General features: G+C 42.2%; 2 protein-coding genes across 3 annotated transcripts in view; both read right to left on the bottom strand.

Moving 5' to 3' along the window:
* The window catches only part of LOC147329904 (uncharacterized), a 195,341-nt gene that overhangs the window by 132,808 nt on the left and 35,383 nt on the right, over positions 1 to 27,150 (bottom strand). The gene's annotated exons all lie outside the window — the stretch shown is intronic.
* LOC147329917 (bactericidal permeability-increasing protein-like) lies at positions 7,593 to 10,168 on the bottom strand. 2 transcript variants are annotated; one of them, XM_086291316.1, is made up of 6 exons: positions 9,770 to 10,168; positions 9,563 to 9,677; positions 9,337 to 9,468; positions 9,108 to 9,263; positions 8,953 to 9,016; positions 7,593 to 8,273 (listed from the first exon to the last, which is right to left on the bottom strand). In XM_086291316.1, the coding sequence occupies exons 1-6, from the start codon at positions 9,858 to 9,860 to the stop codon at positions 8,247 to 8,249; spliced, it is 585 nt and encodes a 194-aa protein (XP_086147442.1). In that variant the 5' UTR covers positions 9,861 to 10,168; the 3' UTR covers positions 7,593 to 8,246. The 2 variants fall into 2 exon arrangements, with proteins under 2 accessions (XP_086147442.1, XP_086147441.1); XM_086291315.1 differs by lacking the exon at positions 7,593 to 8,273 and having other exon boundaries at positions 8,474 to 9,016.

Consider the following 27,150-nt stretch of genomic DNA (forward strand, 5'->3'; position numbering starts at 1 on the left):
CCGTACTCAGCCCCCTAAGCATTTTCCCTTTCCAGTTCACAATCAGTCTCCCCCCAATGTCAAAAATATGTATAGGACAATTGGCCTCGTCTAATATTTTGTATGAACCTGTCCAGCTGTCCAGTGATTAAATGACAAGTAGATGGAGGCAGGACTCCACAGCAGGGGCATACTCCATAATGTGCTGTGCGTTATCATATGTATATTGTATATATTGCTCACTTATTGTATTTACCAACATAAAGGAGTTATGAGCAAAGAAAGGCCACACCATAGTGCATGTTTAAATAGGGAAAGTTTATTGATCAAAATGTATTACGCAAATACGCATTACATTTTTGTCAGCCCCCCAATCGAGAAAACAAAACCAATTACATGTTCAAAGCAATGGAACGGTGGCCCAATATCAGCGAGAACTCGACTCTTGAGTGAGCAGTGATGCTTGAGCAGTCCGTTTTATTTTGCAGATTCAAGCTGCTCTTCAAAATATTCGCCACCAGATGTCACCGGAGAGGACTGTGTTGAAAAGCTTCGAGTAATGAACCATTTTTCAATACAAGCTTCAGTGCTTCGGAAAGCTTCATTTGGCCATCACTAGCGTGCACACATATTAACCTTGCAAGGTCAAAGTTCTGTTTTATGTTATATTAATACATCTTTCTTTGTTTGAGTTACCTGGGGGTTGGTGTCTCCTCCTGTCTGGCAAAAGGTGTGGCAAAGGGCTGGGAGACCTGAAGTACCACTGACAGCCTAATTGGATTGCATCACATGCTTCATTGCCTGGGGGGTGTTTCATGTTTGTTTAATTGTTTTTTATTAGTTGGTTATATGGCAGCCATCTTGTTTCCCCCGTGTGTATCATTTGGTTTAGCTAAACCAGTATTTAAGTTCCCCTGTGTGTCATTTCAGGAGGTCAGTTTATCATATGTTTGTTTGAGGTTTTGTTAATTATTATCTTGAGTTTAGTCTATTGAGTTGACCTCTTTTATTGGTCTGCCTGTTTAAGTTTTGGCTTTGTTAAATATGTTTTCATATTTTTGGGTCAATAAAACCCGTTTTTTGAATTAAAACCACCTGTGTCCTTTATGCTTTACTGCTTGGTCCCTGACAATTGGTGGCAGCAGTGGGATCATCCAGTATTGGACACAGGTCTTTTTTTTCTTTTTTTTTCTTTTTTCTGTTTTTCCCCATGAGGAAGAAGAATGCATTGTGGTGGCAAGAATGAAAAGAAAAAGGGATCTGCTCAGCAAACCTGCGTAGAGGAGGAAAATGGAACCTCAGGAGTCACCAAAGTTGTGGAGAGAGTGGAAAAGGAGCCTACTTTGTCTGATCTAGTCAATATGCTACATGCTCACATGGAACAACAGGACATCTGGGATGCAAAACAGAGTGAGTTAAATGCACGACAAGAACAGCGATTTAAAGCCTTTCAACATCAGTTTAGACTTCTGCAGTCAGAAATCCAAGTCAGAACATCATCATCAGATTCTGCAGAAGCTCGCTCTGAATCATTAGAGTTTGATATTCATCCTTCTTCCTCTGTTCAGCAGGCCCAGGGTGAACCAGTTATGACTAATTCCAATCCAGCCATTTCACCAGCATTTCAGTTTCCCCTACAAATAGAGGGCAGATTGGAAAGATTAACTGAAGCTGATGATATTGAACATTTCCTGATCACATTTGAACGTATGGCTACAGCTTATCGATGGCAGAAATCAGATTGGGTTTTTCATTTGATACCCTTGCTTACTGGTAAAGCTAGAGGTGCCTATGTTCACATGGACATTGATGATTCATTAGACTATGATAAAGTGAAATCAGCTATTCTGTCAAAATATGACATTAACCCTGAAACATATAGGCAAAGATTCAGATCCCTGGACGTTCAACCAGATGAAAGCCCTCGTGAGCTATATGCGAGACTGAAGGAGCTTTATGGGAAATGGATCCAGCCAAAGGGTAAAACTATTCATGACATTGGTGAAACTATAATCTTGGAGCAGTTTCTCAGAATGTTATCTCCTGAGCTTCAGGTTTGGATCAGAGAACACAACCATGGTTCAGCAATGGAAGCGGCTCGGTTAGCTCATGTTTTTGTTGCTGCCAGAAAGAAGGGGCAAGCATGGAGCCATAATGCATGGAAGGCATCGAGGGACACCCGGAAGATAACTCAGCAAAACCATCTGGATTCAGCAAATACAAGCACCAGTAAGAGCTCTCAGTCTACCACTAGACCACCAATGGCCTCTGGTAAGAAGCTCATTTGTTATCTTTGTGGATTAGAGGGCCATACAAAACCTATGTGCCCAAGAAATTCTGCTAAAATGGTGCAAATGTGTTTTGCTCCTCGTTCTAATGCTGATCCTGAGCAGGAGAGTGACAAATCCATCAAAATGAGCCAGATTGAAGTGAATGGGGTTCTACTCAATGCCCTTCTTGACTCTGGCAGTTCTCGGTCTCTTATTCACTCAGATTTTGCCCCACCTAATATTGTTCGCACCAGTGATACAATTTCAATCTGTTGTGTCCATGGAGATGAGAAAAGATATCCAACAGCTGACATCTACATTAAAGTTCAGGACCAGATGTATCTGCTGAATGTGGGTGTTGTGAACAGTTTGCCTTACTCTGCCGTGTTAGGGCGTGACCTTCCTGTGCTTTTTGATTTGTTGGAGTCTGAGCAGACTGAGGAGTGCAATGTAGCTGTTACCAGAGCTCAGGCTAAGCAAGTCAGTACCCACTCTGAGACCCTGAGTGCCCTGCCTTTTTTTAATGAGGAGTTTGAGACAACTGTGGCGAAGCCACGGAAGACCCGCAGACAAAGAAGGCAGGAGAAATTCAAATTTTCACCTGTGGATACACTAACAGACGCTGAGCCAACACCGTCACCCCTAGGGTTTAATATTCCAACTGAAATTGCTGAACTCCAAAAATCTGATCAATCTTTAATATCTCTTTTCCGGAAGGCCAAAGAAAAGGAACCTGGAGTGGAGCAGGTTAACAGTGAGTACATCTTGCAAAATGACATTCTCTATCGTCAGCAGGGGTCGGTGCTGCAGCTGGTGGTTCCCCAAAAGGTTAGAAACGCCATTCTCACCTTAGGGCATTCTATTCCGTGGGCTGGCCACCTTGGTAAACACAAGACCACAGCTCGCATCAAACATAATTTCTACTGGCCTGGTCTTAGCAAAGATGTGGCTCAGTTTTGTAAAAGTTGCCCACAGTGTCAGATAACATCTGCTAAAATCCCCCATAGAGCTCCACTCCAACCTCTCCCTGTCATCGGCACTCCTTTTGAGCGTCTTGGAATGGATATTGTAGGGCCTGTTGAGAGGAGCAAAGCAGGAAATCGTTACATGCTTGTTGTAACAGATTATGCCACAAAATATCCTGAGGTGTTCCCTTTAAAATCTATAAAGGCCAAGCCCATTGCATTTTGTTTAGTGCAGTTCTTTGCAAGAGTTGGGTTTCCACGAGAAATACTAACTGATCAAGGCACTAACTTCATGTCTACTCTGTTAAAGCAAGTTTATCAGTTGTTGGGCATCCGGAGTCTGAGAACTTCACCATACCACCCTCAAACTGATGGGCTGACAGAACGGTTTAACCAGACATTGAAACAGATGCTCAGGAAGTTTGTCAACGACAGTGGTAACGATTGGGATCAATGGCTGCCATATCTACTCTTTGCTTATAGAGAAGTCCCCCAAGCCTCCACAGGTTTTTCACCTTTTGAGCTGTTGTATGGTTATGAGGTTCGTGGCCCTCTAACTCTGTTAAAGGAGATTTGGGAGGGAGACAAGGTGGAGGGGGGATCCAAGAACATTTTGTCTTATGTCATTCAGATGAGAGAACGGTTGGAGAAAATGGGTGAACTTGCTCAATCACATATGGTGGAGGCCCAGCAGCAGCAGAAGTCTTGGTATGATAAATCTGCTCGTCAGCGTGCGTTTGAGCCAGGACAAAAGGTGCTCGTGCTCCTCCCCAGTGACAACAACAAATTGTTGGCAAAGTGGCAGGGGCCATTTGAAGTCATGAGGAAGCTGGGACCCACCACATATGAGGTGTCCACCCCAGGGCAGTTGCGCTCCAGCAAGGTCTTGCATATAAACCTTCTGAAGGAGTGGGTGGAGCGTATTGAACACAAGGCGGATGCAATGCTCATACGGCGAGTGCCTGAAGAAGATGAAGCAGATGAGCAATATCTACCACCTGCTGGCTCTCTAGATTATGATCTCAGCCATCTCCCAGAGGACAAGCAGCAGCAGGTGAGAGAAATGTGTAAATCAGCAGTCTTTCAAGAGAATCCAGGGAGAACTGACATTGTCGAACATGATATTGTGGTACGAGAAGGTGCCTCTGTGAGACGATTAAGTTACAGGATCCCAGAACGTCTGCTGCCTTCATTGAAGAAGGAAATCGATTTGATGCTATCTCTAGGGATCATTGAAAGATCTAAGAGTGAATGGTGCAACCCTGTGGTCTTGGTACCCAAAAAGGATGAGAGTATGAGGTTCTGCATTGATTTCAGGTACCTGAACTCCATATCCATGTTTGACTCCTACCCGACACCAAGAATTGATGATCTACTTGAACGTCTGGGAAAAGCAAGGTACCTGACCACAATAGATCTGTGTAAGGGTTACTGGCAGGTCCCACTCACTCAACGGTCCAGAGAGTTCACAGCATTCAGAACACCATGGGGGCTTTTCCAATTTACAGTCTTGCCATTTGGACTACATGGAGCTCCAGCAACTTTCCAACGGCTGATGGATCAGGTATTACATGACTGCTCTGACTTTGCTGCTGCTTACTTGGATGATATTGTTATCCACAGCAACACCTGGGAGGAGCATGTGGAACACCTGCGAACTGTTCTGGACCACCTGCACTCAGCTGGGTTGACGGTGAATCCGTCAAAGTGTGTTTTCGCCGCTGCTGAGACAGAATACCTGGGCCATGTCATCGGCAAGGGGGTTATCAGGCCACAAGTCAGCAAAATCGAGGCCATGGAATCATCCCCCCTGCCCCAAACAAGGAAGCAGCTGAGATCCTTTTTGGGCATGGCAGGTTTCTACCGTCGTTTCATCCCTCAGTTCTCCAACAGGGCAGCTCTGCTCACAGACCTGACGGGATCACGTTCCCCCAATTACATCCAGTGGACAGAGGAGGCAGTGGCAGCGTTTCATGACATACAACAGTCACTAAGTAAGCAACCGGTTTTGTACAGTCCCAACTTTGATGAACCATTCATATTACAGACTGATGCTTCAGATCGGGGCCTGGGAGCTGTCCTCCTTCAGGAAACCATGGAAGGCCGCCATCCAGTGGCTTACATCAGCCGGAAACTGTTTCCACGGGAAGTTCGGTATTCCACAGTAGAGAAGGAGACCTTAGCGATCAAGTGGGCCCTGGACTCCTTCCGCTACTATCTACTGGGAAGAGACTTCACCTTGGAAACTGATCACAAAGCACTACAGTGGCTTGAGCAGATGAAGGACACAAATGGGCGAATTACCCGCTGGTACCTGGCCTTACAGCCATTCCGATTCACTGTCCACCACGTACCAGGCAAGGAGAACCTTACTGCTGACTATCTCTCTCGCTGTTCCAGCGAGAGCTCTGAAGAGGGGAGGTGTGTGATGGCATGCCACACATGTTACCTGGGGGTTGGTGTCTCCTCCTGTCTGGCAAAAGGTGTGGCAAAGGGCTGGGAGACCTGAAGTACCACTGACAGCCTAATTGGATTGCACCACATGCTTCATTGCCTGGGGGGTGTTTCATGTTTGTTTAAATGTTTTGTATTAGTTGGTTATATGGCAGCCATCTTGTTTTCCCCCGTGTGTCATTTGGTTTAGCTAAACCAGTATTTAAGTCCCCCTGTGTGTCATTTCAGCAGGTCAGTTTACCATATGTTTGTTTGAGGTTTTGTTAATTATTATCTTGAGTTTAGTCTGTTGAGTTGACCTCTTTTATTGGTCTGCCTGTTTAAGTTTTGGCTTTGTTAAATATATTTTCATATTTTTGGGTCAATAAAACCCGTTTTTTGAATTAAAACCACCGGTGTCCTTTATGCTTTACTGCTTGGTCCCTGACAGAGCTATATGAGTAAAACACAAACACAAATGTGCACAATTACTGCACAAACTGAAGCACATTTTGTACCTGGTAACAGCCCCATTATATGGCTATTCCATTAAAGAGGCACCAACAGCACATCGTCGAGAGGTCCAGTTCATTGAGTTGTATTAGCCCCCCTAACTTCAAGCCTTACCAGTGTCCAAATGTACGTCTGTAAACGATGCATGACAGACCCGACCACATATTTGCACTTGTCGCTACACCTCTTTATTGCGGCTGTCGATTTACATACTCGGCTGCAGCTTTTCAGCTACAGCCTACACACAACAACAACAACAGGACATAGTTAATGTTTTAAGCCGGCGAGACCACGTCCCACCACAATGACATAGTAAAACAAAGTAATAGACTGTACTCATGCTTTTCAGTGCTGTTTAGTTAGATATTTTGACATTTGTTAAGGTTTGTGGTGGTTTACTTGCTGAGTAACTAAGTTTTTTGGCACTTCATTGTGGGCTTAAGGCCTGGATGTTGCTTCTTGACTGGAACTTAAATTGCTTTGAGTCGAAAGAAACTGAATTGGCTGCTTTTGATTTTTATTCAGGAAAGTAAAAGATCTGCTGAGGACCTGTGTGGAAGAACTGATGGCAATATGAAAGTGATTTTCCCCAAAGAGGACGTTCATGTTCAGCCTACAGCATTCAGCACTGTACCCATCAGTGTTGGAGACTATGTGCTGGTGAAGGTAGGATATAATTGATATAGACGGATGCAACTTTAAAGAATATCTGTTGTCTTCTAAAAAAACACAATTTATATGAGCAAGATGTTTGGCAGATTGAATGAGTGTTAGGCCACTACCTGAAATAGTCAAAGCCAAGTTTTAAGGGATCCTTTAGTGAATATATAATGTTTTTATGATGTATCATCATGTCAGCAGTTTAATGTTTCTGCTGTAAGCATTGGTTGATCCAACTTTAAATGCTGGGTACACTGTCACCAGTCAGGAAAGTGACTGGAAAAGTGTTTCAGGAATATTGATTATCTTGAATGTATAAATACGGTTCTTGTATTCAGTCTTTTATTCTCTGGCGTCTTCTTTTGTCTTGTTTTAGATCTTGTCTGCCAACTCCCAGAGCCTGAGAGGTCGAGCTCTCAGTCTCAGCTCCCTGAGAGCCAGAGAAGTGCACTGTAGGACTCCACCTGAGGACCAGCGTGATGAACATGTAGCTCACACTCAACCGTGACTTAAACATGTCACTGATTGATGGACTCGGATGATACCACATCGAACAGACTGCTACATTTCCTTCATCACTTGTTTGACGTTTTTGACAAATGGAGGATGCTTTCAGGTGGACTGTTGCAACAAGCTGTGAAAGTTTCACTTGTAAACAAACTATGGAAGTTTATTAAAAGCTGTTTGAACGATGCCTGACGGTGTTCTGTGTGATACATAAAGTGGCATTTTTTAAGATCATTGAATCATAAGGAGACACATTGTCTTTTATGTGACTTTGTCATTTATTAAGCACTCTAAATTGCCAATGTCTGAACATGCTGTAAGGTAACTTACAAAAAGCAAACAGGGAAGCAAGCGTTAGCTAATATTAGCCGGACGACACCCTAAGGTAAATTCTACAGTCCAATTCTAATCCCAACTAAGGTAAATTCCAACCTGACTTATATGTCAAAATGTAGTCTTGAGAGAAAAAGGTTAATTGCAGGGCTGAAGTAGTAGCTTAGCTTTCTTTTGCCAAAATACTTATTGTTACAAATGAATCATGTCATATTTGTGCAGCTAGCTTGGTTACAGCTAGCCTGGTTACAGCTAGCCTGGCAACTGTATGCTGCTTGCTAAGATTAATGTCATGTAGCTTCACCCATAAAACCATGTGGAAGTAGCTTATATTTATATTCTTTTAATCTCTACCCACCACAGAGGGATGCATGCAGTTGCAAAAAGACTAGCAGTCCTAAAGTGGTCTATAGACTGGAGCTCAGAAGACATTTTGCTGATGAGTGTGCTGATCGATGTCCTTGGCAACTCATTTCACTCATATTAAAAAAGTCCATACGCACTAAATATAGAAATGGTTAACTTCAGAGGAGAACCAATACATAGAAAACACAATATTCTGACTGCTGTCAGAAGTAATACTTATTTAGCTTTTTCTGGCCCGAGGGCAGATCTGCAAAGCGGAAGGAAGAAATCTGGTGTTAGACTTTGATTTGTATTGGAGAAAGTCATCATTAAAGGCTCACAAAGACATTTCAAAATTAAACATTGGTGAACAAAAGAGCAGATGTTAAATAATCACTTAATCGCTTCTCTTAATGGATATCCATGAGCAACATGGATATCCATTAAGAGAAGCTCACAGTTCTCCATGTAGCAGCTTAAAATAACCTAATGAAAAAACATACACAAGTTTTTCTGAGAACAAACAAAATCCTTCTAACTGGGAAAGCAAAGAGATGATGATGTGTTTGTTTAATGATAAACTTAATGCTGCTGCAGTTGAACGTTTCATTCCACATACAGCTTGTTTCATGATTTCAATTAGGCTACATTGTTAGTGTAGTTTGGTTTGTGTTTGTTGCCTCCCTTCCTCCCTGCTTCTGGCTTTCAGTGCATATCTAAGGCTCCTAAGGTTTCCATATTTTGGAGGTAAATCAAACTATCTTGAAACACTGCGGGCTAAGCCCGAACCAATAAATCTTTACTTCTTTATTTTCATCATTATCCGGTTACTTCAGAGTAACAAATGAAGGAAGATAATGTGAGACACTGTGAACTAGCAGACACCTTACCTAGCAGGTAAAGTGTGTAAGCTGGATTTCTGCTGCATGTAGCAGATTTGACCTCACCTGTTTCTGAATTGCATTGCGCAGAGCCTTATCAATAAACCTTGTGAAGAGATTGTACAGCCAGCTATCAAAAAACAAAACCAGCAGGAATTAGAAGAATTCTGCAGATGAAGTAAAATAGTAAAACCCTTCTCCCTCACAGCTGGGTTTCTCACCTCGCTCCACCATGAAACTTGACCTTTGCACTTCCAACAGCAGCTGAGCAGCTGTCACTGCTGACCGCTGGTCGGCCTGTCTCATCAGTCTTGATGGAGATGGTTGTAGCGATACTGAGACCATTCACATTCAATTCAAAAGACCCGCTGTGCTTTCTGGTAAAAGAGAAAAAATATCTTTTTAAGCAGATAAATTACTTCTCTAAAGAAGAGATGTTACCTCACTCACATTATTCGCAGGTACTTGACCCTCCAGTTTCCATTCAGACTGATGAAGGCATCACCTATAGACATTCTGACTCCAGTCCCTGGCACCAGGTCCACTGAAGACTTTGGTATTCCCACCTTCAATACACGTATACTGGAAGAATTCGTGTTTTGTTTGTTTAAGCGGAAACAGGACAAAATACTTTGTAACAGAATTTAGAGACATGTTGAACAAACTGGAGCCTTACTTTGACAAATTGTACTGGACTTTTCCAATCGGAGACACCCTCTGTTCCCCTGAAAAGTCTGGAACTTGGATAGAATTGAGTTTCTGCTGCATGTCAGCCATGCCCAGTTGCCTGCCTAACAAAATGTAAAGAAAAATAATTTACTGAGCAAACACTGGAGAAATCAGTCCTTTTTGAGCAAGAGGACAGCTTTTACACAAACCTTACCATATTCAATGCCTTTTTCTGTCAACCTGACCTTTACTCCAGGATTGATGCTTAAGAGAGCCCCCAGAACCAGCCAACAGCACAGGAACATCTTCAGAGCTGAGCCATGAAGAATAAGAAGACCAAGGAATATTTATACAAGCACAAAAGCAGAAGAAGCTAAGCTTCTGCTTACGAAATCTATGGGGAAAAATTGGAGAGCAATAAAATCCAGCTTCTTCTTTTAGTGACAGTTTACAAGAACATGTACCAATTCAACAGTCCTGACATACAGAGCTTAGTGGAGCAGCAATGCAAAGCAGTTTATTTCACCACTTCCTAGGGTTGCTTAGAGTGAAAGCCTATGAAAGAGCTAACGGCCATTGCTCCACATGAGACAAGATTGAATGACAAATTACATAATGATGAAGTTTAGTTATACAATGACAACACAGTTATCACACACTTAGTTCATGTGTCTCACCATTTAATTTTGTTAACAAATAAACCACAACAGAAAACTACTAACAATTTGTAATCAGAGCTATACAAAAAACCTCTAACATTAAGTCTTAGAAAAAGTTAAAGACATCTAGCTATGAAATCGAGAGCACCTTAAATTTAGAGTCACACTGAACATCAAAAGTTATCCTGGTGCTATAGACAGCTGAAGATGTTTGTAGGTGCATTTGGCGACAGGTACAGGTGCGACTGTGAACCTGAATGAAACGGTTGCCCATCTTCTAGGAAAGGTGCCCAAACACCATTGCTCTCTCCAAATCCATCCTATTTTTTTCTACTTTTGCTTTTTGCTAGTGTCATTGTTACTGCAAGACACAGTGCAAGAGTGTGACAGAGATACCAGGAGATATGCTGTTAAACAAGGAGAGCAGGACTAGTGACGGCTGCTTTGTGCAATGAGGAACAGAACAAACGCTGTCAGTCGTGCAGTGGGACTTGTGCTTGCAGCCCAGCACCATGTATCCATTGGAATTCCCCAGAGAATACCAGAACTGGCTGGTTTGCTCTGACATCCTGTTTTCATCACACATCGGAGGCTCACACAATTTCTGTTAACAGGGAAAGACTGTCTGGCAAAACAATGACGAGAAATTTGCAAAGAGCGCGTCACTGGTGGGAGCCGTTACTCCTGTACTAGCCCCCCTTGTGTTGTGTTCTGGTCAAATTTGACTTAGTTAATAGTTTTATGTCTGAAAAGTGTTGTTAATTTGATCAGACAGACTTAAGATTCTGTGATTTTCTCCACAAAGAGGATGTCAACCCACAACCTAAATTTGATTAATTTGCATAACATTTTATGTCTTTTATTGAGCATTTTTACACTCTTGGTGTTCCTGGTCAAACGTAATCCCATTAATAGAAATGATTCGTTGTTCTCTAAGCCTTGCTCACAGCACTAGCTGGCAGCACCGTGGCAGGTCGATATAGAGTGAGGCTCGTGATTACACATTTGATCACCACAATTCAATTCAATTCAATTTTATTTATATAGCGCCAAATCACAACAAAAGTCGCCTCAAGGCGCTTCATAGATACAGAGAAAAACCCAACAATCATATGACCCCCTATGAGCAAGCACTTTGGCGACAGTGGGAAGGAAAAACTCCCTTTTAACAGGAAGAAACCTCAGGCAGAACCAGGCTCAGGGAGGGGCGGGGCCATCTGCTGCGACCGGTTGGGGTGAGAGAAGGAAGACAGGATAAAGACATGCTGTGGAAGAGAGACAGAGGTTAATAACAGATATGATTCAATGCAGAGAGGTCTATTAATAGTGAGTGAGAAAGGTGACTGGAAAGAAAAAACTCAATGCATCAAGGGAATCCCCCGGCAGCCTACGTCTATAGAGATTGAAAATGTGACGTCACTCAGGGGTAAAACCGCAAAGAATTCTGGGAACTCGTGGCAAGAGGTACTAGCGCACGCAGGCTTTCAATTGAAATCAGTTATACAGCGATAAAAAGAAACACAAAAAATGGCAAGAAGCTGTTGTATTCTTAACTGCAATAGCCGGTCGCATGACAGCCACGGGAAGCTGACGGGTAAAGAGATCGGTTGTTATCGGATTACGTCGTTGAAGAGAAATTGTTCGAGCCATGTTTCCGAAGTAACAAAGGCGACTGGATTGCAGCCATTCAAAGACAAAATATAACGTCCCAGAACACTCCAGCTCACAGGTTAGTCTACTCCAAGCATTTCCACAAAGGTCAGTCTGCTGTTGTAGTTAATGCGTCATTTTTCTTAACATAATTGTTGATATAGGTAAGCAAGTCTGGCGCTGAACAGAAATTGTCGCGCTATGCTCCTTTGTTTATTGTGCATAAATAGTAAATTGTCCTGACACAATATTGCGTTTCGCTTCTGTTATTACCATGGTACATTGACAAAAACATATACTTTTATTCACAGGATAAAACAGTTGTTTTGTATCACCTATTGCCCAGTACGATTACAGCATACAATATTATTGTCACTGCTACATTTCTGTAACACGAACCAGAAATAATTTCCACTACTAATTAATTACCATTGCGCTCAAAGGTCCTATTAATAAACGGTTAACGAATGTGTATTTATGAAGACGATTTGTGAGACTGGTAAACTTATGATATGTATGATGGTCTTTCGTTCTACACGGTGCATTTCAAGGTCCTGTACCCATCCGTCGGTAAACTGTACCTGGGCTTGTTGCAGTGACCTGAAGTTACTAAACTTCACGAGTGTATGCACTCACTCCAAGAACCGTATAATTATAAATCTGAGCGTGGTGAAATTTGGGCAGCACGCTAACGTATTTTGTCCCTCTGTGTGCTCGTAAGGGTCTGACCTTTTCACTCCTTTGATTTTTTTCCTCGTATCTTTTCTTTGACTTTTCATCAAGTCTGTCTTTGTACGGACCGGCATTGTTCTCCTTCGTTTTGTACATTCCTTTTTGGGGGGGCAAAGAAAAAGCAAGAATTTATTGGAACCGAAGAATGAACGTTTTGCGGTGCTGCAAATGCTTGCATTTGATGCGGTACTTGGATTGTTTTGCCACGAGTTCCCGGCATGCAATGCGCGAAAGTCACGTGGTCTGTCAATCTCTATTGCAGCATAACTAAGGGAGGATTCAGGGTCACTTGGTCCAGCCCTAACTATATGCTTTAGCAAAAAGGAAAGTTTTAAGCCTAATCTTAAAAGTAGAGATATGAAATGAGTTATAGTTGGTTTCACAACATCAATTTCAGAATGCTGCCTCATCCACAGTGCTTAGCTGATTGATCTTGTAGGGTTCATTTTCGTTCCTTCACCTGATTCAAATTGTGAATACTTTCCTTCCCTGAATTTTTCCATGGTTGCAGTGGCGTGTCCAGCAGGGTGGCCTGGGTGGCCTACCACTCCTGCTTGCACACAGCCGTCACATAACACAGATAAACGAAGATCATGTGGTCCAACCAGTCTTCTACCTCTTTTTACAACCCTGGAAGAGAGGAGGCTGACCAGGAAGAGGTGAGTAATCACAATGCTGTAAGCATCAGTGGTGGATATTTCAAGAAAAAAAAAATACTGTCATGTATTCACTGTATTCACTTCAGCTTTAAATGTTTGTCCTCTGATCTCTAATGACTGGAGCATTTTTAACCTGTTTGTTCCTTTTCGTTACTGCAGCAGGAACGCCAAAGATTCCTGAGCGGGTACTACAGAGTCCAGACTGACACCGATGGGTCCCGCCCCACCGTGCGCTTCCCTTATTGTTTTCTACCAAAAATTGTTAATGTTAATATTGTATGTACTGGGTATGGTGTCGGAGTGGTGGAACAGGTCTTCATTTACACCACAGATGGAGTTTTTCTCACTCACTCAAGGGCAGTCTCCATTAGAGAGTCTTTAATAACACACTCCAAAAGTCTGAGGAGTTGCTTCAAGCAAAAAAGTAACAGGAGATCAAAGAAAAAGCAATGGACTGCAAGCTTCAGAGCGCTAAGAAACACAGCGAAGGCTTGCAAGGAAAGCTTGACGAAGCTCTGCAAAAATATCAAGAAATCTTTGAAGAGAAAGAACAGCTGGTCATAAAGCAGAAAGAAGAGAAACTTCTTCTCCAGGACTTTGAGAGGAAAAACAAAAGCCTGCAAGAACTTTATAACAAAATGAAAAACAAAACAACAGAACTGGCAGCAGAAAATGAAAAAGAGGAGGCAACATCTAAACAACTGAAAGAAAGGTTGGATGAAAAAGACGCCAAATTAGAAACAGTGGAGAAAACGTGCAAGACACTTGAGCAGCAAAATAGAGAAACAATCGATGAGCTGAGCACCCTGATCCTAGAAAAAAAGAGTGCTCGTCGAAAAGCTGCTGCAAAAGAAGAAAAAACGCTTCTGCTTCTTCCGGAGGAGGGACACTCCTGCTTTTACTACTGCTGATGAAACCTCGTCTTCCTCCACCTCTGCTCCAGCTTAATTTTCCCCTCTCCTCTCCGCATAGTGCTTGCTCAGAGGGGATTGTTGGGGTTTTCTCTCCTCTTTCTCTTTGCTCCTTTCTATCCCTTTCCATTACCCTCTTCTCTACAACACCCCCCCCCCCCCCCCCCTCCATATTTTAATAAACACAATTGGCTACATTTTACAACTGTCTGACTAGTGTCTTCATTCAAGAATGAACTGTCTTTGTCACGGTCAAGGACTCGTCTGTATTTTGTGTTTGGCTGACCCTGGACTTCATAACAGCATCACAAGGAGGAGTCTGTAGCTGATTGGAGAGACACGTTGCACGTTATTCCAGGTGGCTACACGACTGGAGGAGACATCTATGAAGCGCTGCAGAGCTTAACTGCTCTGCAGAAATATGTGGCAGACCGTACATCAGGAGGAGACTGTATGGTACCCCTGTAGAAGGTGTTAAGGATGGGTTTGGGGAGGCGCACCTTCTTCAGTCGTCTCTTGAAATGCAGGCACTGCCGAGCTCTTTTTGTCACTGATTTGGTGTTACTGGTCCAGGACAGGTCCTCTATGAAGTGAACACTGAGGAATCTGGTGCTCTTCACTCCGTCTACAGTGACACCAGCAATGCTGAGCGAGAGATGGACAGCCTCGGTTTTCCTAAAGTCAACAATCAGCTCTTTTGTCTTGTCAACATTGAGACATAGATTCTTGTCCTGCCACCAAAGAGCCAGCCGCTGCACCTCCTCCCTGTATGCCGCATCATCATCATCATCCCTGATGAGTACCACCACTGTGGTGTCATCTGCAAGCTTGATAATGTCGTTTGCTTTTGTTATGCCCCCCCCCAAACCCACCACCCAAGAAAGAGCAAAAACAATGTACTTTTAAAAGTGCTATGCAGCCATTTATTTACATCGCCAGTGAGCAATGCAAAAATAACAAACAAAGAAAATCCCTAAAGGTACTCAAGCTTCCCGATTAAAAACAAAAATCCAACCAAAAGAGAAAACTGAGTCAGCAGAAAGGGCTTCATACCACTACTAGGCTGCTGCAGTGGACAATACATACACAGTGAGAAAGGCACGAAAATGCTACTTTACAAAGCTACTCACAAATATTTACAACGGAAATGCTCAAGCGCCAGACACACACATCGGGTTATACATGCAAGTTTTCAGACAAAGACACTAAGTAACACTTGGAAGGACAGGCTGTTTGTTGGGTGGTGGAGGCTAGGAGAGAGGGGACCAGGGGGTTGTCATCTGGTGGTTAAGTACTGGTGTGATCAACCAATTATTCAATCCCAGAACAGAAATGAATTCCACCCAATGACATAAGAGGCTGATTATAAAAATGATCCATGCACGCCTTATAACCTACACAGCATGTACAGTTAACACAGCTAAATGGCCGAGAAATTGCAAAGTTCCTTTTGAAATAAAGCTATTCAAAGTCATTTAACTGGGACTACAATAATAGCAATGTTAGCCAGCAAACAAAACGTTAGCACTAATTAACATAAGCTCCTAGGTGATGGTACTGTTTCAAGTTCTCTCATTGTTTGACATGTAGGGCGGATATTTTGGTGACACTGAGATTAGCGAGACACTAAACAGCAGTGTAATATCAACGCTAGATTAGATGTTTTCTAATCCGATAAACTGAAATGATTCCAGTTTAGAGAAGATGTTTGTCGCCTGTTTGTTTGAGTGACAGGAAATGAAATGACTGTTGTGTTACATGAGGGTAAAGAAGGGCTTTAAGCACCTGGGTAAAAACTGGACCCATGATGAAACACTACAACAAGTACAACATATTCTTCAGTTTTAATATGTGACCATACTGTGCAGACTCTATGGTAAATAACAGAGATTGAAACTTTACTGATAATTTGTCCAATTTAAAAAATGCCCTCTTCCACAAATGTCCTGTGACACACTCATTGGCTAAAAGAATGATGATGTCACACACATTTAGAATCATACCACCAATCTGATCCTTAAAACCCATAAATAGGGGTGAAAAGCAACCACTTTTAGTCCGTTATTGGCAGCATCTAAGTTCGCAGCATTCGAATCTTCGCCAGAGAAGCATTTCAAAACTTTTGGTCAAAGGAGCTTTTGGTCAAAAACTTTTGGACCCTTTGCAAAGTCAGTGCATCCAGACCTCAACATGTCTCAAAGAGAAGATCCAAACGGACAAGAAGTTGACCCCTACGCTCTTCCCTGGGATCAACCACTAGACCCTTACCTCCTCTCTTCCTTGGTGTGAACAGGTAGAAGTAGAGGACAAGCGCTTAGAATTAGAGAATGAAAATCTCGTCAGCAGAGAGAAGATTGTGTTATTGACACAAGAAAATGAGAAAAAGAGCGCCGAATTTAAAAAGCTGTCCTACCAGCTTCAAGATAAGGAAGCTGTTATTGATGAGAAACAATGGGAACTCCTAGATAAGGACAAAAAGATCCAAGAGCTCCAAGCAAAGCTTGATGACGCTCTGCAAAAAAATACAGAAATCCTCCAACAGAAGAAACAAGAGGACAGAAAGCAGAAAGACATGAAGTTTCAACTCCAAAACACGGAGATACAACACAGAGTGCTAAAAGCAAGGCTTGATTACCAACTGAAAGCAAATGAAGATCTTCGTCAAGAGAAGAGGCAACATGAGATCAAGCAAAAAGAAATGGCTTGCAAGCAGAAAGACATGGAGTGCCAACTCCAACAAATACAGGAAAAAGACAGGATGCTGCAGGCAAGGCTTGATAAGACACTGCACAACTATGAGGAGTTGCTGCAAGAGAAAAGGCAACATGAGATCCAACAACAAGAAATGGATTTCAAGCTTCAGACCACCAAGAAAAAACACCAAGACTTGCAAGGAAAGCTTGACAAAGCGCTGCAAAAAAATGAAGAAATCATCCAAGACAAAAAACAGCTGGAAAGGAAGCAGAAAGACACACAGTACCAACTCCAACAGATGCAGGGAGAAGAAAGGATGCTGCGGGCAATGCTTAAGTGGCAAATCCATCAGCCACACATTTCTTTACACATTTCTTTTCCTTCCTACCTACATAGTTACTGCTAAGTTTAAGATATAGAATAGTAATGATAAGTTATTCGAAATGTACTAATAGTACGTTCAGAATATCTCACCATCTTTTTTTTTTTTAACTTTAAAAAAAGTTTTTAGTGTTTAAGATACAGTAGTGATAAGTTTAGATTTAGATGTTCTGTCAATTCTGTTATAATCCTTCATTTACAATAAATTTTTGACTTTTCATGTTATGACATAAAACAAACAAAATAAAAACCAACTAATCTAATGGACCAGTTTTAGATTTTTATTGATTTGATGAGATGTTTCCAAAGGGTCGCACCTATCTATCTTTTAATGTTTTGTTTTATGTTTTCATTTATTTTATGTTTTTTAAGGTTAATAAAAATTTGCTAAAAGATTCAGTAAAGCCTTAACATTGTTTGCATTAAAGTAATTCATTGTTTGGATTTTGAGAATATGGTTTCACTTCTTTATCGATCTGCAAACTGCCACTAATGAAAGAAAGCTCATGCTCAAACCATTATCTGCCCTGGTTTATTGATGAGTTTTGTTGTATTGCTAGTTCATTTTTCTCTCGCTCTCACAATGGTGTCATTCATTGACAAATGTACAAAGTAGAAAATGCCGCCGCCCGGTACACATTGCACCTGACCCCTATGGCGCCTCCTGCAGGAGGATAGGCCCATGTCCCTTTTTCAGGCTGTGCCCGGCCGGGTCCCAAGGACTAAGGCCCGGGCACTAGACACTCGCCCTCACCCACCCTCCCTGGGCCTGGCTCCAGGGCAGAGCCCCGGTAACACTATCCTGGGCAGGGTGAACTGTTCCCTTGATATTGTATTCATAGGGGTCTTCTGAACCTTTGTGTGGTTCCTCACCTAGGACAAATTGGCCATGGGAGACCCTGCCAGGGTACCAAAGCACCCCGGACAACACAGCCCCTGGGATCCCTGGCAGCGGCGTGTCCAGCGGGGTGGCCTGGGGGGGGGGCACAGGCCACCCCCCCAACCAGACTGGCCACCCCAGGTGCCACCCCGAAGCTAAAAAAAATAAAATTTAATGAAATATCAAATGTACGATTATGGTCTCACAGTGAAGCTCAGATATTCGAGGGTAAGTGAATGCAGCACCGGCTTCTGCACTATGAGCATCATGTTAGCAAAGGTAGGAGAGCCAAGCATGAAGCACTGTGGAAAACATTTTTTGGGCGAAAGATTAACAAGTTAACATAGCTGGACTAGCCATCGGACATGTCACGGTGGGCTGATGACTTATTTCTTTATTTTTTTTGTAACAGCATGAACAATGAGAGGTCGTGGATTGGCCAGATACTGGCCGATGTGTAAAAATAACTCAGTTGTTTGGTGGTGGCTATGGCGGAGCTTCCACAGAGGCAACAGGTGGATGAGGGAAGGGGACAGGGCTGGACTGGGACAAAAAATCGGCCCGGGCATTTTGACGGCCCACCAAAAATGTGACGTCATTCAGGGGTAAAACCGCAAAGGATTCTGGGAACTTGTGGCAAGAGGAACTAGCGCATGCAGGCTTTCAATTGAACTCAGTTACACAGCGATAAAAAGAAACACAAAAAAGGGCAAGAAGCTGTTGTATTATTACTGCAATAGCCGGTGTTGTGCCAAAAAGTGATTGTCTGCCAAAAAGTGATTTCCGGTATTTTCCAAAAACTGATTGCTCGTATTTAAATTGCTATAAGTAACTTGTTGGGCTATAATATGTGAAACATATGTCAAATGCATCCCTCATGGATGACATAAAGTCATCTCTCCATCTCTCTCTCCTGCTCTTTTATTTCTCTCTCTTGCTCTTCTGTCTCCTCTGTCACAGACTTCTCCACTTTTGATGATAAATCAGCCTGGTGCAACATGTAAGGATTGGCACAATTTGTTAAGATTTTGAGGAGTTTGAGAAACTAACCTTAAGCATAAAATAAAATTTACTATCAGTAACTTCATAGCACCCGCCTAGCAGTATATAAACTCTGTCATGCTAGCTAGTACGCAGTACCAGTTATTCTAAGTGACTGTAAAAAGTCAGCACAACGAAAACAAACTACAACTAAACTTGGTTTATATCTGATACAGATAGACAGCAGGTCATAACTTCTTACCTGAAGTTCAGTTCCTCTGCCACTATGACCGGCGGCATCATCCAGGCATTAGTGATGGGATTTCCGGCTCTTTTTAGAGATCCGGCTCTTTCGGTTCGGCTCACTAAAAAGAGCCGGCTCTTTCTGCTCCGAATCGGCTCTTCAGGTTGTTTTGTTGCTTTAATTAATTTATTATTAACAATACTATAAAATTGTTGCACAAAAGGAATTACTAACGTAAAAAAAGTGGTTTTATTTATATATGTTTATATATAAATATAAAACACATTTCTAGCATGAACTGAACTTCCAAAGCAGAGCTACTAGATCACTTAAATTACACAATTGAAAGCATGTGTGTATTGTTTGTGTATTTAAACACAGGCACTCATATATATTCAAATAATTTTAAAAAAAGTTCATTTTCCTGTTATTACCACACACCAAATCCAGTCGTTGGTACTTGCTGGCTTGTGTAGCCACAAGACAACAAAAACTCCACACTGTGCCCAGCATCCTGGAGCACTTCTGTTGTCTTTTGTACGTGTTTTGAGTTTTTATGTGCTTCTGAGTTTTTATGTGCTTCGGAGTTTGTACGTGTTTTGGAGTTTTTACGTGTTTTGGAGTTTTTACGTGTTTTGGAGTTTTTACGTGTTTTGGAGTTTGTACGTGCTTCAGGGTTTGTATGTGCTTCAGAGTTTGTACGTGTTTTGGAGTTTTTACGTGCTTTGTCTGTAGGGGCCACCGTAAATATACTTTCATTTATTCACTCCACAAAAAATGTAATAAATAAATCATATAATACAAAAATCAACTATTCACATTTCAACTTTTAACTATTTAAATTTTCCGCTTTTTCCTTTTACAAATTTAAAGTAAAACAACACAAAACACTGCAAACCACAACACAATTAAATATAAATTATAATATGAAAACAAAAAGAAGATGCATATTCTCTGTCATATGGGCCCGCATGAATAAACTTTCTGAATCCTTTATCATCTGCAACTGAAAATAGTTGTGGATGATTACTATACCTTTCTAATGTGACGTTGTTGTCTCTGGCTCTCTTTCTCTGTCTCTGTTCCTGTGCTACTGCGAGTGTAACTACCGCCCCTCCCCCCTCTGCCCAGCATAAAGCACAAGACTCCCGTGCAGAGTGAAGCGGAAAAAAAGTGCTAGAGAGAGGTTGAGAGAAAGAAAATAGAAAAAAAAACAAAAAAAAAAACACGTGACGGCTCGCGATAAGGAGCCGGCTCGCGTCGTTCACTTCAAAGAGTCGGATCTAAGAGCCATTTCGTTCGCGAACGACCCATCACTACCAGGCATCCATGAAAACGGAATTTATGACATTTAACGGAGTTAGAAGTTAGCAGGGAGTTAGCTCGCTAGCTTCTATCTAAATACAATATAGCATGTCCTGACTGCGGGGTTTTGGAAACAAATTAAAACATACTGCTCTGTTATCACTTCCAGCATAAATGAAGACAGAAAACTAAACAGCAGTGACGTTTGTAGGGTTACTGAAGTTGGGCTAGCTGGTATATAATGACATGCTGCGTGACCGCTAGCGATACAGCTATGTTAGCATAATATAAACAAGCTAACCTTTTTCCACTCGATAAAAGTTAACGTGAGTGTTCTCAGTGGTCAGGAACAAATGTAATCGCATGGCAGGATGCTGTAAAAGGACCAAACTTCAGCCAGGAGAACAACTGAGATAATCCATCCACAATACGAGGTTAGTCATTCATATTAGTGATGGGTCGTTCGCGAACGAAATGGCTCTTAGAGGTGAACGACGCGATCCGCCTCCTTATCGCGAGCCGTCACGTGGGTTTTTTTTTCTTTTTCTCACCCTCTCTCTCGCACTTTTTTTCCACTTCACTTCGCACCTGAGCCTTGTACTTTATGCTGGGCAGAGGGGGAAGGGGCGGTAGTTACACTCAGTAGCACAGGAACAGAGCCAGAGGGAGAGAGAGAGAGAAAGAGAGCCAGGGACAACAACGTCACATTAGAAAGGTATAGTAATCATCCACAACTATTTTCGGTTGCAGATGATAAAGGATTCAGAAAGTTTATTCATGCAGGCCCATATGACAGAGAATGTGCATGTTTTTTTTTGTTTTCATATTATAATTTATATTTAATTGTGTTGTGGTTTGCAGCGTTTTGTGTTGTTTCACTTTAAATTTGTAAAAGGAAAAAGCTGAAAATTTAAATAGTTAAAAGTTGAAATGTGAATAGTTGATTTTTGTATTATATGATTTATTTATTACATTTTATGTGGCGTGAAAAAATAAAAGTATATTTACAGTGGCCCCTACAGACAAAGCACATACAAACTTCAAATCACGTACGAACTCTGAAGCATGTACAAACTCCAAAACACGTAAAAACTCCGAAGCACATAAAAACTCAAAACACGTACAAAAGACAACAGAAGTGCTCCAGAATGCTGGGCGCAGTGTTGAGCTTTTGTTATCTTGTGGCTACACAAGCCAGCAAGTACCAACGACTGGATTTGGTGTGTGATAGTAACAGGTAGATGAACTTTTTTTTAAATTATTTGAATATATATGAGTGCCTGTGTATAAATACACAAACAATACACACATGCTTTCAATTGTGTAATTTATGTGATCTAGTAGCTCTGTTTTGGAAGTTCAGTTCATGCTAGAAATGTGTTTTGGAGTTTGTACGTGTTTTGTCTCTAGGGGCCACCGCATATATTTATATATAAACATATATAAATAAAACCACTTTTTTTACGTTAGTAATTCTTTTGTGCATAATTTTATATTATTGTGAATAATAATTGGGGCGACCGTGGCTCAGGGGGTTGGGAACCGCATCTGTAACCGGAAGGTTGCCGGTTCGATCCCTGGGCTCTCTGTCCTGGTCGTTGTGTCCTTGGGCAAGACACTTTACCCTACTTGCCTACTGGTGTTGGCCAGAGGGGCCGATGGCGCGATATGGCAGCCTCGCTTCTGTCAGTCTGCCCCAGGGCAGCTGTGGCTACAACTGTAGCTTGCCTCCACCAGTGTATGAATGTGAGAGTGAATGAATAGTGGTATTGTAAAGCGCTTTGGGTGCCTAGAAAAGCGCTATATAAATCCAATCCATTATTATTATTATTATTATTATTAATAAATTAATTAAAGCAACAAAACAACCTGAAGAGCCGGATCGGAGCCGAAAGAGCCGGCTCTTTTTAGTGAGCCGAGCCGAAAGAGCCGGATCTCTAAAAAGACCCGGAAATCCCATCACTACTATGTGAATAAGGCAGGGGTTAGCACAAATGCTACTCCTTGCTTGGCTGACCATGAGCAGAGGCCAGCTGTGAGTCAGGATGGCTCTTCTATTGAGAGGTTGATCAGCATGCTAGAGAAGGTGCTGCTTCAAGGCTCAGGCTATGCTCGAGCTAATGCCAGGCGACAGAGTGCCCGACTGCCGAGAATACCAGGCTTAGATGACACACCATGTTCCATCTGCAGAGATAGCTCCCACTCCACACTCACACACTGTCGGGAAAACAGATTCTGCTTCCTGTGTCACCTACCTGGTCATTCGAGACGTAACTGCCCAGAGGGCAAGTGTACTCCTTCCAGTGGTAATCAGGGAAACTGAACGATCTGCGTGGAGGGGAGGACAGCGCAGATCCAGCAAGTAAGCCTCCCATCTTGGACGTGACTGATATTAATGATTATAACACTTTGTATTCCACTTACAGTGGCAATGTCCCGCCAAATAAAACACTGATTGCACAGGGCTTGCATAGGCTCTCAAACACTGATAGCTTATTCTACTCTGCAGTGACTACTAGTAGTGGACAAGTTCTTAAAGCATTAGTGGACAGTGGATCTATGGCATGCACCATAAGTGAGACAGTTGATGACAAACTTTCACAATCGATACCTGATATTGAGAGACGTTCAGCTGAAGACGTTGTCATTGTTGGTTGTGGGGGTCACCTCGTTACGCCTTCTGCTATGTATGATCTTACAGTGTCAATATATGGCTTTAAGGTGGTGATTCCTATTCTGGTGGTTCCAGGCCAGGCTGATTCAATTCAATTCAATTTTATTTATATAGCGCCAAATCACAACAAAAGTCGCCTCAAGGCGCTTCATAGATACAGAGAAAAACCCAACAATCATATGACCCCCTATGAGCAAGCACTTTGGCGACAGTGGGAAGGAAAAACTCCATTTTAACAGGAAGAAACCTCCGGCAGAACCAGGCTCAGGGAGGGGCGGGGCCATCTGCTGTGATTGGTTGGGGTGAGAGAAGGAAGACAGGATAAAGACATGCTGTGGAAGAGAGACAGAGGTTAATAACAGATATGATTCAATGCAGAGAGGTCTATTAACACATAGTGAGTGAGAAAGGTGACTGGAAAGGAAAAACTCAATGCATCATGGGAATCCCCCGGCAGCCTACATCTATTGCAGCATAACTAAGGGAGGATTCATTGAATCATATCTGTTATTAACCTCTGTCTCTCTTCCACAGCATGTCTTTATCCTGTCTTCCTTCTCTCACCCCAACCGGTCGCAGCAGATGGCCGCCCCTCCCTGAGCCTGGTTCTGCCGGAGGTTTCTTCCTGTTAAAAGGGAGTTTTTCCTTCCCACTGTCGCCAAAGTGCTTGCTCATAGGGGGTCATATGATTGTTGGGTTTTTCTCTGTATCTATGAAGCGCCTTGAGGCGACTTTTGTTGTGATTTGGCGCTATATAAATAAAATTGAATTGAATTGAATTGAATTGAATTCAGGGTCTGTCTGAGAACAGAATCACCAATTACCAGAGTTTGGCCCCCAGCGGGTGTGTCGCCGAGTGGGGAAAAACGGTTAGACACATGAACGGGTTGGTGGTGTACCTGGGGCTTCTGTTTAGGACTATGCTTCCTCCTCACCGTCACCCAGCCGCCCTCTTTCCCCAGCTGCTTGGGGTCTGCCGGGGAACAGCTAGCGGGGCCTATGCTATCTTCGGCTGCACCAGCTACAGGGGCCTGGCTAGCTACGGGTGAATGAACGGTGCAAAGCCGAGTCTCCAATTCAGTAATCCTGGCCTCCAAATATAACAATCTGTAACAAATATGCTACATTTGTTACAGATATCATTACTGCTAAACAGGGGCGGAGCGTGGGGGTGGCTTACTGGGCTTAAGCCTGGGTTGCTTTGTCAGAAGCCCGGGGTCTTTTGGAGTGTAATTTTTTCATAGTTAGATGCCTGGCTGACAACTGTATAAAACAAAAGTACACACAATATTCGAAGCACATAGTGCACACTGTGGGAATTTACGACTGTGCGTGAATCCCCCCTGATATTGGTATGATCCGAGCTCAGGCACTAGGCAACTGAGCGAGGGGGCGGGGCAGCTGCTGCCTGTGAGTGCGCTGTTGGAGAAACGGAGCCAGCCATACTAAGGAGAGCTGAAGTTTGACCAGGTACCAAAGAGAATCATTCGTACCGTACAAATAATGTAAATATGACAGTGAATCACGAAAGATTGATGTCAAACTGATCACTTGACCAATATTACGTTACTTGCTCTTCAAGTGAATCAACAAATGGCGAACTGAAAAGCCGAACAAATGCTATTTTTTTTAGAGAGTCTTAGCTTACCTGTGTTTATTTCATATTTTCAGCTCTTACCCTCCCCAACTAAATCGATTTCAGTTATGTACTGAAACATAAGAATGGACATTAGAGGCTTCTTTCAAAGAAAAAACTCAGGTAAATGTTATTTTATATATTATGCTTTGTATGTTGTTCAGTATATTTCTATGCAAAACAAGAGGGATTTCAGTACACAGCAGGATATTCACATTTGTAACCAGATATTTACATACACTTTAGGGAGAAAACATAAAACATTTTCACTGTACAACATCAATTTAGAGTAAACTTTTGTTTTAGATAAATATTGAAATATATTTTGAATTAGTTAAATGTCAGAATAAAGAGAGACAGAGCTGTCTATTTATTATCACTTTCATCAAATTTAGGAGTATATATACACTAAGTTTATTGTTAATTAATAAGAAAACTCCAGACAATTCCATTCTGAGCTGAAGAAGCTTCTGATAGGTTAGTAGAGTCCATGTGAGTAAATTGGTGGCACACCTGTGGATGCATATAAGGCAAAACACAGAGCCTGTTTCTGTGACATGGGAACATCAAGAGATGTCAACCAAAACACCAGGAAAAGAACTGTGGAGCTCCATAAGTGTGGCTCAATTTTGAATACAATTTGGTGCCATTTGCAATTAAGAAATACAGACAGTTTATCTCTTTACTCTTAAAGTTAACAAATATGTTTTTTATATTTATCAACTTAAAAAATAAACATTTAGTCTGATTTGATGTTACAATTAAAAAAGTGTTTGTGTTTTGATCTAAAGAGTTTGTAAATATCTGGTTTCAACTGTATATTTGATGATTGTCAGCACAGAGAGGAACAGAAAGGGAGATGGAGAATGAGGACAGAACAGAGATGAACAAGAGCAGGTGAGACACACATGTTAGTCAAATGGTTGTTTACCAAAAGTATCACCGTATCACAGGTCCTCATGTATCTCGTACCTAGTGTTTCTTTTTAGGTTTGTTATTTTTCAAATTCTATATTTATTAAGTTATGCAGGCTTGTTTGCACAACAAGGCTAAATAATTATATAAACTTTTCTAAATCTAAATAGTGTACTTTGGTAGAATTAAAAAAAATAAGTGTAGTGCAGGTCTATGATGATTTTTAGTGCTACTATCATCTAGTTCTGATTCTGGGTCTGTCTTGGTGAAGTCCTCAGTAGTCCTGATTTGGAACTGTTGTAGTCCTGTTTTAATTCCGGATCAGTTTCGGGTCGGGTCTTAATGAAAAAACTAGTTTAAGGTGTCCTGCACATGTGATATATATTTTTCCCTATATGAAGTCATTCTTTTTTGAACAAAACTCCAAACAGAGCCAATTAATCTTTCAGCCATTTCTAACCCCCCCCCCCCAAAAGAAAAAATCCCACATGCATACTGCACTTTAGGGCTAAGCCCCGGGTGTTTCAAATGTCTGGCTCCGCCTCTGCTGCTAAAGGAGGCCGAGGAGTAACTAAACATCTGACACAATGAGCAACAAAGTGCAGGACGGACAGGTGAAGTAGCCATGGTGCTAACGAGTCGGCTACGAGCTAAGCTAAGCTAGCGAAACAGTACAGAGACAGTGAGTGAATACTTTGGCTATAAATTAGGTAGTGAGTACTCAGAAAGTGTGCTTCGGAAGAAGCACGTGAAGATTATACTATGAAAGAAGAATGTATTTAAAAGTTGTTAATTAAATTGCTAAGCAAATAAGCTACTCAGAAACACCACTGTGTTTCAGCAGGAACAGGAAGTGATACTCTACCGCAGAGCGAGCGAACACCAAGTGACAGCACCACCAAGAGTGGATGCTGACACAGCAGTCAGAGTAGGGGACATGATTCTGGCCAGCAATGCGATAAAGTAGCTTATTTCACAGTTAAAAATGACTGTTGGTACCCAGGACGATGCTTTTCCTCATTTGGCAACTTTGCTGTCCTATTCTAATGACTGTGATGGCAGAGCAATGCCTCCAAGTTTTGGCACTGCAAAGCTTAAGAGACGCGTCACCTTGCAGCCCTTGTCTGAACATTTTGTGTGGGCTAAGCTCCCTGCTCCTGATGCCTCAGCGGTGGGAAGTGCTGTCATTATTGAACCCACTCAGTCTCGATCCAAACCTGCACAGATCCTAGTGGGGCGAGTTGTCACTTCCTCGTTTGGGGATGGTTGGGTCC

The sequence above is a fragment of the Aulonocara sp. 'chitande type north' Nkhata Bay genome, linkage group LG5 (assembly GCF_057382095.1).
Source record: "Aulonocara sp. 'chitande type north' Nkhata Bay isolate Kocher_YH1m ecotype deep benthic linkage group LG5, A_spYH_male_GT1.1, whole genome shotgun sequence".
In the NCBI taxonomy this organism is placed as follows: domain Eukaryota; kingdom Metazoa; phylum Chordata; class Actinopteri; order Cichliformes; family Cichlidae; genus Aulonocara; species Aulonocara sp. 'chitande type north' Nkhata Bay.

What these genes read in the sequence shown, in the direction of transcription:
- LOC147329917 (XM_086291315.1), bottom strand. Translation starts at nt 9,860, where the DNA reads ATGTTCCTGTGCTGTTGGCTGGTTCTGGGGGCTCTCTTAAGCATCAAT. An exon ending in GTCCAGTACAATTTGTCAAA is followed by an intron (nt 9,469 to 9,562) that starts GTAAGGCTCCAG and finishes GAATTCTTCCAG; the next exon opens with TATACGTGTATTGAAGGTGG. An exon ending in GTCAAGTACCTGCGAATAAT is followed by an intron (nt 9,264 to 9,336) that starts GTGAGTGAGGTA and finishes CTCTTTTACCAG; the next exon opens with AAAGCACAGCGGGTCTTTTG.